Here is a 16,729-nt window from a genome sequence, read left to right as displayed (position 1 = left end):
GCTGCTACGATGAGTCTCATATACATAAATAAAATGACCTTCCCACCACTCATATCTCGACAATTGAAAGTCAAATTAGGGCCCCAGCTACTGAGGACAGCTCACCACCTCATGAACCAGAGATGCTACATACATTAACAGAGGGTTATACTGTGCTTTTCCAACAACCAAAGCTCAGCTGGATTTTAGCGTCATGCCATATGGCAACAAACACGTACCACACACACATATAGGCAAACATAATCATGAAAAGCACTTTTGATGGAGGTGAGCCACAGAAACTCTGACCCGCTCTCTCTTCCTGAGAGGCCGCAGAAATTCAAAGTGAGCCGTTTCCATCTAAATGTCAGAGCTCTCACTGTGAAAAGTTGCAGTAATAAAAGTAAGAACACATACCAGTCAGGGGTCGTAAACCTTTTTATTTGAGTGTACGTGTGCACGAGCACGTGACCATCGGGGTAGATCGAGGCTCGTGCAGATCAAAGTAGTTTACGTACGACGTTGCTGATTACTTCAAATGCAATCAACGCAAGGTCATTAAAGAGACCACGTAAATGATATGAAATGTCAGCCTGATTATATCGTGCATTAGGTCTGTAAACGCATCCCTCTGTGTGTATGCACCCCTAATTACCTGCGTTCTAATTAAAGCTCAGTAAGTACTGGCTGACACTTAAAATATTATAAATAGCATAGCAGGTTTGGGATTTCGAAACCTTCTGCAAATCAGTATGTACGGAACAGATTTCCTAAAGTTAACTATGAAATCGTTAACTATGAAACATTGAACTGTGCAGCACTTGTTGCCCTCCTGCATTCAAACTCTCTTTGCCATGTGTAAGACACCTACGTTACCGTTACCAACTTCTTGCAGCCGTACGTAACATTAATAGCCTCACGCTGATGTCTTTGTGTGTTTATTCATGTTGTCTTTGCACTTTGCCCTTTTGCAGAATTGCAGAGCTCACTTGACAATATCAGTGATACTCAACAAAAGCACAAGCCGCAGCCATTGTCGTCCAGTCTGGCTTCAGAGAGTTCATGAAACGGGAAAATTATTAAAGTCGTTTCTGTTCATTTAACGAGAATTTCCTTCTTTTTTTTTTCCTTTTTGTAAAATACAATACGCGTTTGAAAGTCGTGCATTTCAATCAGCAGTAACTTTTGTGCCCGCGATCGGCGCTTGAAAGAGTGGATTTTAATCAAAACAGCGATTTCTTTTTCCGTACTTAACAAAGTAGAGAGTGGGAGCCGGGGAAAATAGAGACGCAGAAACTAAAGAAAACACCAGATTAAACGTAATAAAGCAATTGGTGCTACATTCAGCCCTAACCAAGGCGTTTGTTTGATTGAAGCCACACTTTCAGCCTCTTGAGGTGGTCAGTCTTTCTGCATGCTGGTACTGCGCCTTCCTTCACATTGTGGTCAGTGTCATGGAAAAAGTCAAATGTTAAAAAAAAAAAAAGGCATTTGTCTGAACAACACAAGTAGACAAGTGATTGACAAAAGCTGGCTGGGGGATCATTGGGCAAGAGGCGCGGTACAACCTGGACAGGTCACAAGTCTATCGCGGGGTAAACACAAAGAGACAGACGACCACTCGCACTCACAGCCAATTTTGAATCACCAATCAGCCTAACGGGCACGTCTCTGGATGGTGGGAGGAAGCCAGAGTACCTGAAGAGAACGCACGCAGTCACAGAGAGTCGCATGCAAACTCAAAATAATTGTTCACGATGGTGTCTTAATGTGTCTCTCAGATGTATCCAGTTTCAACACTAAGTGCTATTTTATGATATACTTGAACCAGTTTGTGTATCTTCAAACATATGCGCCGGTTACATTGTGTTTGTGATCGGCCAACACAATCTGATATTAATGAGCTGCCAGTGTGTGAGGCAGACATTAAAGCAGCGTAAATAAAAAGGCTCTGGCAAAGTAAATCTCATAATTGCAGCAGTTAAAAAGGCGCCGTCCAAAGGGAAGCCATGTCTGCCAGCATTGGCAGGGCTGAACCGGTTTTATCTGTCGGGTCCAGATAAAAGAAGCCTCCAGTATTGATCTGCAGCATCCCTGCACACCTTATTATCCAGCTCAGAATCCATGAGAAAGTCACTGGGAATGTACCAAAGGTTCGCGCTTTCAAGGTTAGGGGGAATAGACACACGCGCGCACACACTCTCCACCAGCAGAGAGGAGAGGTTTAAAGAGATTGACCTTATTCCTTGTCGGCTGCTGGGTGTGTGGCTCATTTAAATGTGATTGAAGCTGCGGCAGCTTCGGTGTCTGACTCAGCTGACTTTAATTAAAGCTGTCAAACAATTCTTGTGTCACCCTCCAACATGCATATGCATAAACGTATTCATTTTCACACCCACATCCATCTCACTCCGTCTCTCACTCATCAACTCAAGTGTGACATTCGCATAATAAATCTCCCTTTATTCATCCCTAACACCACCGGCCATTTGGATTCATTATTCTTCACATGTCCTCCCCCCCTCGCCAACCCACCAACCACCCACCCACCCAGCGCTCCATCGCCGGGGCTGCAGTTGTCAACACGTACGTTAAACCTGTATCGCTGCTCTGGCTACGGGAGAAAGAGATGGAGCGAGAGGTGATGGAGGGAAGAGAGTGAGTAAGGGGGGCCAATAGTTGGTATTAAGTGGGAGGATTTCCAGTTATCAAAAAGCGTGGGCTGTGGGAACAAAGCTGTCACTGAAGACGCTAAGCTTCAGATCCCGGATTGCTTGTCAACTAGAACAAGGTGCAGCTAATCTGCAGTCTACCTGCATGCACCACATACTGTATACGTTGGGGCTGCCACAGTTCAGCCTTCCTAATGAGGATTAGGCAATTTATGTCCGTACTTTTGTACTCTTGTACTGTGTGGTTGTACTGCCTGCTTACACTTAATGCAAGAATGTCTCAATTCTGTGTCATTCTGTCAGGGTTGTGCTTCTGTGTTTCATTTCACTTTGCTTTTATACTGCACTGATAATTGCATGGTACACAATCATTATTATATTTTATTTAGTTATTTAATTTTTCTATTCTATTACATTCTAAACCATTATCTAGGATTAAGAAAACTGGTATATAATAAATTCTAGTCTATGTATTCATCTGTAATAAAAGTCGACTAAAAGATATTGCCTGCATCTTTGTAGAATACACTATTCACAGTTATCTTAATGACATTTCAGAGCTCACTTTGCAGCCCATCCTATATCTCATAATAGCATATACCTAAAAAAGGCATACTGTATGTGTCAGCACAGGTACAGTTTGTGTACAGTAGCCGTAAAGTGTCGTCAAATTGCTTCACATACGACTGTAATTACTATAATCAGAAAGCAATCAACAGCTCCGCGGCGCTCATGTGCCTCTCCTTATGTTTTTGTGTCTCAATGATTACATTCAACCATGTGGCGTAACATCCTCTGGCTTGATTTCGAGAGCAACGTCAAACTTTGTTGAACGATGCTTCATTTGCAAATCAACAGTGACACAAATCCCAGCCCGACCGCTTGCTGTCCTCCAGTGTGTAATGTAATTTATCTGGATTATGATTATGAATAAAACAAACCTTATCGGACTGCAAATCCTCGAAACGGTTGTGTACGTTTGCTTTGCAGATTGCAGAGTAAAAACATCAGAAGCGATACGGGCTTAGCATGTGGTTAAAGCTAAAATATCTGATACTGGAGACTGAGCACTGAGTATTAATGTCTTAAGAATGACGATTATGCTTTGCGTCAGTTTATTGATTTGACTTTGCACATACATTTCACCAGTACATGCATTAATGATATACTATTTGGACACTATACTCACCGACACTGTATATTAAAAAATGTGTAAAATGTGCCATTTCTTTTGAAGCTAATAGTCCACTATAACTCCTACCATAACTACATTTTAACACTGTAAAAATATAAATAGCATCTCTCCTTCAAACATATATCTTTGATGTCAACATGTTCAAATAGCATGCAAGAGATATAAACACCATCTGGCCTAAATCTGGTTACTTATGTCTCCCTGGGTTTGAAAGTCAGCCTGAAACAGGACGTCCAGCCAGCTGTTACTCTGACAACACCATCTGAGTGAAGAGTGGTTGCGCAGTGCCAGAGGAAAATGGGCACAGAATTGGCAGCGACAGGCCAGGACAAACTCCAAAAATGGCATCGTCGTCAGCCACGTCAGCCGCAGCCCATCTAGCTGAACCGTTAAAGGGACACCGTGTCCGCGGCTGTTTTTATCCACTTGACCTCTGATTTCTGACCCTTAACACGGAGCAAAAATGACTCACCACCACTCTGAAAGCAGAACACACCACCAACACAAAGGGCAACAACAAACTGGATTCTTCTCCATCAAGAGCGCACAACAATATGGTGCCGGACTGTGACGACTGCAGCTGGAACAGCTCGGTTATTTTCCTAAAAGGACGTGCATTTGCAGTATGGATACTAATACTCACTATTCAGTCAAATTGTTTTATGTTTTAAAGACTAAGTACTTGCTAAACTGTCAACCAGTCAGCTTCAGTTAAAGTTTGCATCCAGTGCTAATGATCAGACGTTAAGGACAGCCTAACCTTACAGAGCCCGCAGGCTGACAGTCGACTTATGTCTCCTCTCATCTCGTTTTCTACTACTATTTTCTTTATCCTCATTAGGGTCGCGGGGTTGCTGGAGTCTATCCCAGCTGTCATCGGGGTACACCCTGGACAGGTCGCCAGTCGATCGCACGGCCAACACATAGACAAACAACCATTCACACTCACACCTAGGGTCAATTTAGAGTCACCAATTAGCCTGAGGAGCATGTCTTTGGAGGTGGGAGGAAACCAGAGTACCTGGAGAAAACCCACGCGGACACAGGGAGAACATGCAAACTCCACCCAGAAAGGCCTTAGCTGGACGCAAACCTTCTCACTGGGAGACATCAGTGCTAACCACCTAACTGCTGTGCGGGCCCGGCTTGTTATGTAATGTCTGAAAATGAATCAAAATGATTGCATCTAGGTCATGAGAAACTCCAATATTAACAGCTTTCAAATGGCGATGCTTTCACAGACGCTGCCGTCTCTTGGTAGTAGTTCCATTAAGATGTCAAATGAACTTATACTGTCTGACTACATTACCCACAGGGTTGTTAGTTTAACTGTCCACAAACGCATACACATGAGTTTAGATGCAGACGACCACTCCGGGCTCAACCATCTGTGGAGTTCTTTTAACGTTTACTTATAAAGACAAGGGAAATGCATGATATAATGTCAGATATGTCATGCTGCCATGTGCCTTTGCACTGATCCCAATCATAATCTATTTTGAGCTCTGTGGGTAAGATGTTCAACATTTCCGAATTAAAAATATGATTTATGAAAGAAAACCTGACAACTGACCCAGAGAGGTACCATTACAAGCGGTAAAATTAGGAGCCTGCCTTTGTAGGTATCTGCCAAAGACTAAACGTAACGACACGATCAATTTGAGAACGATTGTATATCATCATAAGAGGCTTGACTGCTTCAGACCAATATATTATATTACCTAAACTTACACTCTCCTGTTCTTAGTACTGAGTGTAATCCATGACAAAAAGATACTACTGTGCATATTTAGTTTAAAGAGCAACAAAACAATTGAGTAAGGAATATGGATAGGCACTAAAAGCTACAAGGAACAAATCTCTCACATCTTGAAATCTGTGCTTCCTCCTCTCCTCTCTTCTCTCCCTCTCTTCTCTCCCTCCCTTCTCTCCCTCCCTCCCTCCGTAGAGCATCACGTGACCTGCCGTAGCAGAAACCTCCTGAATTATTGAAGCAGACAAGACATATCTCAAACCCGCACATACTCACACACACACATAAACAGTAACGGTGTCCGTGCCCTCTGGGGAAAAATGAGATAATGACCAATTCAATCTGACATGGTTTTAGATACCATAAACATCCCGGTGTGAGGAGGTGAGTAACAGAGAGAGGTGGAGGTAGAGGAGAGCTACTGACACTGATCGAAACGACTGGGACTGGGGAGGTGTGAGAAGGGGTAACAGGCTGCCCGCAATTTATTTCACACGGTAGTGGTCAGGGCCGAGAGGACTGCTTTCAAATACGTTATCTCAGCAAGTTGGCCCGCTTCCAAGATAAAATCCACTGCGTTACATAAGTGATTAGACAGCCACCAAAGCACAATACGTAGCCAAACTATTTATTCCCAAAGACTGATGTGTAATTTTAATGGTGTTCCTATGATTATCTGCTCGAGCTATCACGATGGGCGAATCGACGACTGCGTTCATCATCTCAGTAACAACCACTGTGATTACACGGAGCAAACTGAGGCAGGCGCACACAACCAATCAACTGGTTCATAAAGATACAAGATCTCAAGATAAACTTCATTACACAATGGTGGAAAAAGGGAAGTCTGGCAGAAACATATTGCAATACTGAAAAAGTGATTATTGTGAATTAGAAATGTAATTAAACACAGCACAAAAACACAATACTTTCTTTTGTCTTGAGCTCATATTCCAGCTGATTAGCATTTGCCTCTTACCAGTACATAGCACATCCACATTTTTAATTATAGTGTCATTAGAAACCCCTCCAGGGCCGTACATGGTCAGTCCACCTCTGCGGACAAATGTCACGAAGCTGCACTGTCATGAAGTGGTCCTGGTCACCAGAGGCCACATCAAACCAACTTTAGTGTGATTATTGATCTTGACTTAATGTCCTAGCTAGCAGAGAGCTGCCGCCACCCTCCAGAGGACAAGCAGTTACAGAAAGTGAATGAATGAATAGTTGACAGCTGCGGCTGAGTGCAAAACTGCTTGACACCTACATAGTAGTTTGAATGGAATACTGATATTTATCTTCCCCTCAAGATGAATTATAGTTTGATCACTCAACCTGCCGTCAGCTCATCATGTAATTTAAAATCTGACTTGGTACCACAAAGCGCCTGTACAGAAGCACAGGACTGCTTGCAAAGTTAGAATGATGTAAGTATTTTATTGGAAACGTAGGACAAGGACAGACACAAAGCTGAAGTAAGAAAAGGCGTTCACATGCTTGTCTGGGCTGTTTCAATGTGCTTCAAGTCCAACTATAGCTCACAGGAACCCAAAATTATCCCTCGAAATTATCTACATCGAAAAATCTCAGTCTAAGGAGACAAAAGAACAATCGCCCTCTCTCAGCTTAGATCTGTCCCTTAAAAAGAACAGGTTGTCCCCACTATAACCATCATCTTTATTGCTGTACAAAAGAAATCATGTATTCAATTTCAGATGTCTGTTAGGTTCAGAGTCATAATCCAAATGTTTAAAGGGAGAAAAGCAATGGATCAAAGAGCAGGGAGCAGGCAACCCCTCCCCCACCCCCCACCCCTCCACCACCACCACCACCACCACCAAGCCCTCACATTCTCAACACAACAATGCAATCGCTGTGCCAACAGTGACTTCCCGGTTGGCAGAGCCACAAGCAGCCAAATAAGGCTGCTACGGCTAATCTCCATTCATAGACTCAACTTATTACGAGGACACAAATCAAACACTGACATATGGGGAGATGTAGAGGAAGCCAAACCCTAAGGAAAAGTCTTCTGATCGCACACTAGAACCGCTGCACAGTGGGGGATGACAGCTTTGTTGATGGCAGCGGGAAGAGAAATGCTGCATGCACACACAGAGCCACTATATACGCGCTATATATATGTTTACTTTGCAGACACGATGAGAAAACTGAGCTAATGCATCATTTGGAGTTTTAGATGAACGAACGCACGCACACATGGCACGTGCAGACTGATATCTCCCCCCATCAAAACCAGATGCTAAGGAGCGAGTGAAAATCCAGTGGTATTGGCGTAATTTGACAGAAAGATGGCCGCCTGTCTTTAGTGCAACGTACATTTCTGAGATTGTTGGCAGACGTCCATAAAAATGAAATATGGTCTAAACGTAAGAAGGATAGCTTGAAGGCATGGGGATAACTACTGCATGCAGAGTTATGGAATCCTTAAACGCCAATGTAGGATATAGACCGGATCTGTTTTAGTTGAAAACGATGAAATGATTAGATGAATAATAAATTGGATGACTGACAGAAAATCAGTCCTCAAGAATCCTGTCTCTACTGACGTGGACTGGCAGCTTTTCTCAGTTTAGTTTAGGGGTCAGCTGATTAGCATCCCCTGTAGCCGCTCTGGTGACTCTGGTCATTGCTTCTATTTCTGCTCAAAGCGCAGCATCACTGGAACGGTTACACGTTAAATCAAAGTTGTGTGAGAGATGCTAGAAACAGGAACGCAGAGAAGCGTTGCTGCGATAGATTTTTATAAACTGAAAGCTAATTGCACTGCAGTGGATGCAGATGTTGCTAAAATAGCCTCGAATGTGAATATAATTTCAGGAAACTGCATGAATATTGATGTTATTTTAACAGCGATAGTACCGAGGAACAGTTGGAAAACACATCAAACTCTTTCACTGGGAACATCAGAGAATCAGCCGGTTTATAGAAGTGAGGATGAATATCGTTTATACATATAAACAATATCCTTTGACAAGCTTGCATGAATGTCTAAGAATTGTCATTGAAGTCCACACTCACAGGAACTACTCCCATTGTGGACCACCTGCGACTAACAGATCAGCGTCACATGTCGTGCTTTTACATACAGCACTAGGACAGATAAAGAGTCAATATTACTGAGTACCAACCTGCAACACTTAATTTCATCTATTACAGCGGTTAAAAAAGTTTTCAGAGCTCAACGCAACAGATCCGAACACAGAACTAGTGGAATTTCAGGTATTTTCTCCGGGTTTCTCTTTCTTGGTAAATCTTTAGACAAAACCGGCAAATCAGGCATGCCTTCTAAAGAGTCAGCGGCTTAGCAGGAAAGCTTCATCTCGGTGCCAAATAACCCGACAGGAAGACAATCCCCACAGTGAAAGAATGGAGTCTGGACGGGCTTTCCATGACAAAGCCGCCTGAAATGCGCACACGCGTGTTGTATTGACGAAGGATTCCACATTTCTCCCATCCTCCCGTCCTGTGTCTGTCCATCTGCCGGCCCACACTGTTCACAACTTCACATTAAACCTCCTCCTCTTCCTCTTCCTCTCCTACCATCTCATTTCCGGCCAGATTTAGTGGCAATCCTTCAGCTCCCCTGCTTTGTTCCTCCCGTTGTTCACGTCCTCCACACTCACGCGCACCTTATAACCCAATAACGCCGGCCATAAGGGACAGTGACCTTTGTCTCGCCTGCGACTGAATCGTCCTCTATTGGCTTTGTGTAATTGTGTGCCTTTGTGTCTTTCCGCCCGTACACACTTATTGATTACACTGAGGCTCCAATCAGGGTTACCCTGCCCTGTAAATTTAATGGTCGATCCGCCAGGAGCTTCAGGGTGGATGGGAACTTTTGAGCGTGTGTCAGTTCACATGTGCAGACATGGACAACTAGACGGCTCATCGGGCCTTCTGTTTGGAGATTACGATCAGAATTTCCTCATTTGAAATCAATAGTTCATTGAGAAATAAGGAGAGAGAAGGAGAGCATAGATAAAGACGTGGATGAAAGGAGAATGAGACGACGAGGCACCGTTTCATCAGGAATTAGTGGAATGTAAAACGAGAGCGGGGAAAGCTGAGAAAGAGAGGAGACGATAAAACGTGCGAGAGGGTTCAGAGGCGGCTGAGGAGGAAGAGAAACAGGGAACAGATAAGAAAGAATCTCAGGTGTTCGGCCAAGTCTTCGTTTAGATGGTGGAAATACTGTGTTTCTGCTGGGGCGTAGTCCCTCTGTGGGTTTACGTGTGCATGTGAGGGATGGTGAAGGTGACTCCCAGGGTTCATCTTTTCTAAGCTGCCTGTCTAAACTGCTCCCGCCCCTCCCCCTGAGCCGCGCAAACCGGCCAATCACAACGCATACATGGGCACCGGGGCGCAAACACACATACGTAGAAGACCAACATTTAATAAGGATGTAGAGAGGCGGTCCCAGGTGTGAATGCGTTCACTGAGAGGCAGAGTGGTGCTGAAAAGAAAACGCGTGCTCAGCAATAGCCTTTCCTCTGTAAAATGAAAAAAAAAAAAAAGGGAGGAGACACGTTAAACAAGCTCCCAGACTAACCGAATAGCGGTTCCACTGCAGAACTGAGCACTTTCTTCCACATCCACACAAACACGCACAGCCCCTTTATTTTGATATAGAAACACAGCCGTGGGGTTTGACTGGCAGCCACGCGGAGACCAGCGTCTCAGAAAAGCGAAGCCGGCTAATAGGCGATGACAATATTTAAATCCCGCCGCCAGAGTGAGCCGAGACAGGCTGAGCTAATGCTCACTGCTCAGCACGGACAGTTACAGTGCAACCGCACAACAACACGCGCAGCATTTCCTTTTAAACCAGATTCGCATCATCTGGTGATAAAAAGCAAGCATCCAGGGCGTCTCAGTAATGCGATTAAGAGCATTTCTGTATACCCGGACAGCACTTTTGACTCAGAAAGGAAGGAAGGTAGTAGAATGGGGACAAGGACAGGCGACTAAATCCGCTTTTAGGAGAAACAATAGGCTCAGTAGAGTGAAAACTAATTTTCCCTATCTGATAATAGTTAAGCTGCCAGAGTGGAAATACTGATCAGTACCGAACACACATTTCACACTGATCAAATTTATGTTGGTGCTTTAAACTCCCCCCAAAACTAACTGCAGAGGTGACCTCAGTGTAGACTACGCTGATAGTTTCTTGCACAACACAAATTAACCTACAATGGACTTGCTAAGGGCTCCGTGAGAACGGCAGAGGCAGCCCAAACCGGCCAGCTCAGTGAGCTATGCACCAAGTAAAAAAAAACACTTGATACGCAACGACATTTTCAAACTGTATCCATCCAAACTGTAATATAGTTATTAAACGGTGAAGTGATTAGCTACATAATTTAAAATAAGTAAAATACCACATTGAGGAAAGCAAAGTCACACTGATCTAAATTTCTGTCTTGAGGGCAGCTGAAGCGCGTGGGCATCGGCGCCTTCCCTTTAGTATAAAATCCGTCTAAATATGTTTTGATGCTCCGTGGCTCAAACTGTGGCGCTTGATTGGATAGTGATATATTCCATTGTCGCTGCTGCTAGGTCTACCGTTGCTCCAGCTGCGCCTCTCATAGTCACTTTTATCCGGACCAGAACACTTGGACATGGCCAACAATATAAGGCAGCTGGAGACCTACTACAAAGATGAGCCTGCCTGTAACAGAAACACGGTGGGAATCAGCACCGCATACAAATCAGTGCGCATTCTCTGAAGCCATAATTCATTTGCATAAAACTTCAGGAAAGTTAAAAATTTGATTGTAACCTTAGGAAAACTGGAATTATTTTGGTGCAAAGAACAAGAAGAAGTGATTTGCCAAAAGAGCAACAAAGCCGGCGAGGCAAATTTACAGATTAAGAAACAATTTACTTGGTCAAGAACATTTACTTATCCTCTTAAAAGATGAATTATGTCTCCAGAGCATACGTAATACAGCATGGGAGGAGTAAATAACACACTGTGGTTATGTTACACACAAATTAGGTCTGCAAGCAAGTCTGAAATCCATGAGTATGCTTTTTGTGTCTACAAACAAAATGAAATATTTGCATGAAGTATACAAATGCACTGACATTGCTTTAATTGGGGAGAAAACGTGGACTTAATAACCGCTTTCTTGTTCGCGGCGTTACATTTATCTCGCTACGCATTCCAGTTACGGTCCTGAGCAATGCGGTGAGGCGCAGGAATAAATCAAATCCCATCTTCTTTCTGTTTTTCAAGATAAGCTGGCACCTGAACTTTGGCTATTCAACTATTGCACCAAGTCCTCTGCCTAGAAATGGACCCTCATGCATTATGCAGCGGGTGGAAAGAGGCTCATCAACAGCGATGCAGAGTGAAACATGGCAGGCAGAGGAGAACAGTGGAGAGGAGGAGTCAGCGGCGAGGGCAGGGGAGGAGGAGGGGGGTGGAGAGGGGGAGGCGGAGAGGGGCTATGGTTGAGGAAGCACGGGGTCATTCGCTGCTCCGCAGACAGAGACCGAAAATGAGAGACAGCAAGTAGAGTGGAAGAAAACACTGGAGTTCATGACTCGATGTGAACCGAGGAAAGGGCGGCGATTTGATTGAGTGACAGGGAGACGTGAGGTTCTGTTATGAACCGGCGCCGTGCCTCGCATGTTCATGATGTGAAGGGATAATAAAGAATTCCAGCGCAACGGAGCTCCAGTAGGTTCCAGTGAGTCTGGCAATTAAACAAGTCGGGCACGTTTTACGTTCCGACAATGAAGCAATAGACCAGACTTCCACCGCCATCTGCTCCACTGCTACATGCTCGTCTTCCAAGTCCCATCCTGTGGAGCATAATCATCTACTTGGCCACTGGAGTAATGATGACGGCGCTTTCGGTTCCCTGCGTTTTTTTTTTCTTTTTTCTGAGCACAGTATTTCTCTGTGAGATTCCCAATTAGTGCGCGTCACGCTCCGTGAGTCATTCAGTCAGTATCGGCGTTGAGGCACGTCATCGTTAGATGGGATCCCCGGCCAGCGCCGCTCTCAGGTTCCGGAAACGTAGAGAACATTTTTAAATTTTAAATATGTTTTGGCCTTCCCAGTGTAAAAAAAAGAAAAAAGGAAGAGTTGATTGGAAAGTGAGCTGTATACTGATTAACTGGGTAGCAAGCGGGGGTCACAGAAACACTGTAAGGTTGGATAACCGATCGTCAAGGAAACATCATCATATAGAACAATTTCTTAGAATCACCATTTGTGACGGATGATCTAATGAATCTACTACAAATTCCGTCAGGGAAACCCCGGGTAGTCATGGTGTCTTTGGAGCATGTTGTGAATTCGACTCATAAAGCAGGCTTTCTTCAACTAGTAACATCACAAAAGAATTATTTTGCAGTCTGAAATGTGCTCCTATAGAACGTAGCCTGGGAGGAGGAGGGAAGAGGACACAGCGGGACAAATGACAGCTGGTGTTACAGGAGACAAATTACAACCAACATTTTTTTTTTCTCTATTTGATAGGTCAGACAACACACACACACACACACACAGCAACACTACAGCAGCTCACACATTTAGTTGGCAGCGTTGCTTGAAATATTGCACATATTGTAAATGTCACAGCCCTTTCCCCCTAACTATTGCTCCTCCTCTGCTTTCCGTTGCCTCCCTCTTTCCCCTCTCCTCCTCCGCCCGCCAACCGACAGTTCCCTGTTAATGAGTTTCATTTGCACTGGAGACCACAGAGGGGATAAAGAGTGGGCAGCGCGCACACACACACACACATATACGCTGCAGGTAGTAGCACTCTAGCTGAGCATGCACTGTCTCTCATGCTGCAGCTCTAGCATGGCAGGAGGGAGGCTGGCTCTAATAAGGCCGGAGCTGCTTCTCTGTCTGCCGAAATCTCTGGAGAGCACGTTAGCAGGCAGCGCAGGGCATCATGATGTTAAGAGTACGGGATCAAACGGAAGAGCAGTGGTACGTGGCGCCGTCTCAATCGGCCCCACTGTTGCCGGAGAGTGTGTCAAAATTGCTCTTCGATTGAGGCCGGGCCGAGGGCTTGGAGGAAAACTTTGTCGCTCGAAATAAAGCGCGCGGCCTCGTCCTAATTCTTCGACAAAACAACACAGCATGCATAAACGTTCCTGGGTGTTCAGATTTGGTCTCGGTTTGTAAATTATTTAAGAAAGCTTAAGAGGTATCCCGACTCGTTTAAGGAATCCCTCGGCAGATGTTTGAGTCGGCGGTAAAGACGTGTTTTCGGGCTCCTGAATGCTGAGCTGGTAAGAGGTGAGGGCGCATCCCAAAGAGAGTACAAACACAGCAGCGTGGAGATGAAGTCATTACACGGCAGACGCGTTTTTGAATCTTCTAGCCGCTTTCGTTTCCAATTAACTGCCTTTAATGCGGTTAAACTGCAAGGCGACATCACATACGTTCAGTTCCAGACGTTCATTGAAGCTGTGGCTAAAAACCAAGGCTGATATTTTTGCTGCATTCTTTCATGAATTGACTCAATCCTGGTGTTTTACAAACTGCGCCTAATTTCCCATTAATGGGGACACAATTCTATGGAACCCGTTTAACCGGCGATCACAAAATGGCCTCTATTAAAAGCGGCAGTTCCCTGAAAGTGCTTGTTTTTCCCCATTGACGACGTTAAGAATCTCCAAAGAAGCAGACGTGTTTGTTTCTGTTCTGCTTCTTTTAGCCTCTGCAGTAACGTTCTTTTTAGTGCTGGAGTCTATTAGCACGTGGAGTCTTGCGAATTACAATTGGAGCTCGTTTAATGTCATTCTCCTGCGATGCTTTCATGAATATTGATGCCAGGTTATTGGAAGAACTAATTTATTTCATCTACATCTATTATTTGACTGCAAGTAGACATCCCAGTCAACATAGTCACTGCCAGCCCGGATTACTGGCCAGTAACTGCAGTTTGTCCTGCAAAGTTAGTCAGTGAAAATATAACCTATGACCTGTGAATAAAGACAATTTCCCCTTTATTTCAGTGCAAAAAAAACCCACATACATTTTTAAAATGTATACATTTAATAAACTATCCTTTTTCAAAACAATGCATGAAAGAAAACAGATTTTTAAGGAAAAGGTGCAATTTCATCAGATTGTTTCCTACTATTTAGTTCTGGGTGTTGTGTTCTGTCTACCACTCTTACTAAAAGAAATAGTTCCTTTAATTGAAGGGTTGCAGCCTTTCAAAAGTCTTTCCAACTTCATGCCAGGGGCCAGATTAGAGCCTCTGACACCCCCGGCCTAGAGCAACATTTCAGATTTTGATCCAGACGCCGTCTGTATTTCCTCTGCTGTAGCGATTTCAGTAAAAGTCACAGTTGATCCACGTTTGGGAACTTCTGCTCCAACTCGACACAGCGGACTAGTCCCAAACTAAGGCGATGACGACATGGTTACAAAACAGTGCCACTAATGCCTTCACCCCCTGCAGCGTAGGCCCTGCGTAGACCGGCTGCTGGAGTGTAAACCAAGCTTTACTATGATTTACATCCTCTTCCTGCAAACCAGCACCTCCCACGAGATACCAGAGTAAGACTCCCCCTGAGACTTCTGTTGCGTGTTAGAGGCACCTCTGTCTCTGTAGGAACTCTACCCATAATGCTGTCAGTAATTTATAGTAACAATCTGAACGTGTAGCGTGGAAAGAATAAAGACTACCGGTGTAATGCATCATTAGATCACATTGCAGAAACAGTGTGGTTATAGAGTTCACACTTATTGCTGGGCCGATTCAAAAGAGTTTGGTGCCAGTTGATAATTCAAACCCAAGAAGATGGAAAAATAAGGCTCATTATCTTTTAAGTGAATGCTTAAAAAAACTGCAACTCAGTATGTTTGTACAGACTTCAGGACTTGTTCAGCTGGACTACTGTCGCCTGTAGAGCACACACAGCCGCTTCTGACAAAACGACATCACCTAGCTAACACCTGATATCCTCACACATCTCAGTGATTCCCGACAGCCGCTCTAAAACGACGCACTTCTGAACTAAAAACTGACCCCTGGTGTCAGACACAAAACATAAAAGCTCAGATTCAAAAATCACATTATAAACGGTAAATGCTTTGTGCTGTGAACGCAATCACAGTCGAAGAAATAATAAAAGCGCATTCTGAGCCTAATGGAAACCGATAAATTCTTGGTGATAAAAGTTGTGTATGGCCACTTAAAAAGGTGGGGGTGGGGGCAGCCACAAAGTGTAAACATTCAGCGTTCAACATTAAAACCAGCGATATATATAAATAGAGGGAGATTTCTTTTCCTATCATGTGCAGAAGTGATGTTTGTTCATGATTCTGATTGGCTTTCTGAGACAGGGTTTGAGCCTGCTGAGTTTCTACAAGGTGGATTATGCCTGCTGGCAAGCGCTCAAGTACTCACAGGGTGTATCAAGGGCGTAGTGCACCCCCCACCCCCCTCTCCTTCTTCCACAAACACATCTGCAACTGTACACAGATTCACACGCAGAATATATAAAACACACACACAGACACACACAGCTAATTATATTGGCCCTTCTGGCTGAACGTTGTGATTCTCAGTGCAACTCACATCTCTGAATCTGTTCCAGGTTCTGTCCTTGTTGTACTGAGCCACAGTGCCCAGCCATTTCTCGTTACTGTTACCGGAGACCGCCGTTTCTCCGCTCAGCAATAGAGCCACGACAGGTAGCAGAAAGAAGAACATCTCCTGAGAGCAAAGGCAGAGAGAGGGAGAGAGAATGGGGGAGAGATTACATAGAAGAATAGGACGGAGGCAGTTTCCGAGAGAGGAAACCGATCCAGAGGAGGAGGAGGAGGAGGGGGGAGGATGCTGTAAAGTGTATGAAGAGCGGGACGAAGTGAGCCACGCCACTTTACAGAACACAGAACTCTCGGGCTGTGACGCCACACACGGGTCAGAATGTCACAGTGGAGCGCGGGGCAGCAAAATAAAAGCGAACCGCTGCGTATGGCGGCGCAGGGTGATCATTTCATCAAACTGCTGATCCTCCTCCTAATCGGATTATAAACATTGGAGAGTTGTCACCGCGGCAGATGGGGCACAGCGAAACGATTAGCTCAGGAGCTTCCCCTCCGCCAATTTAAAAAGCAATTAG

At 44.5% G+C, this 16,729-nt stretch overlaps 1 protein-coding gene across 1 annotated transcript in view; it reads right to left on the bottom strand.

Moving 5' to 3' along the window:
• spock1 (SPARC (osteonectin), cwcv and kazal like domains proteoglycan 1) overlaps positions 1 to 16,729 on the bottom strand; it is a 97,633-nt gene that overhangs the window by 80,554 nt on the left and 350 nt on the right. The window contains exon 2 of the mRNA XM_047584811.1: positions 16,183 to 16,320. Within this exon, the coding sequence (XP_047440767.1) occupies positions 16,183 to 16,317 (135 nt within the window). The 5' untranslated portion in view covers positions 16,318 to 16,320. The remainder of the gene's footprint in view (positions 1 to 16,182; positions 16,321 to 16,729) is intronic.

Source organism: Mugil cephalus, chromosome 5 (assembly GCF_022458985.1).
Source record: "Mugil cephalus isolate CIBA_MC_2020 chromosome 5, CIBA_Mcephalus_1.1, whole genome shotgun sequence".
NCBI classification, from domain to species: Eukaryota; Metazoa; Chordata; class Actinopteri; order Mugiliformes; family Mugilidae; genus Mugil; species Mugil cephalus.
The sequence above is the reverse complement of the archived record's forward strand: the minus strand, read 5'-3'. Positions and strand labels throughout refer to the sequence as shown.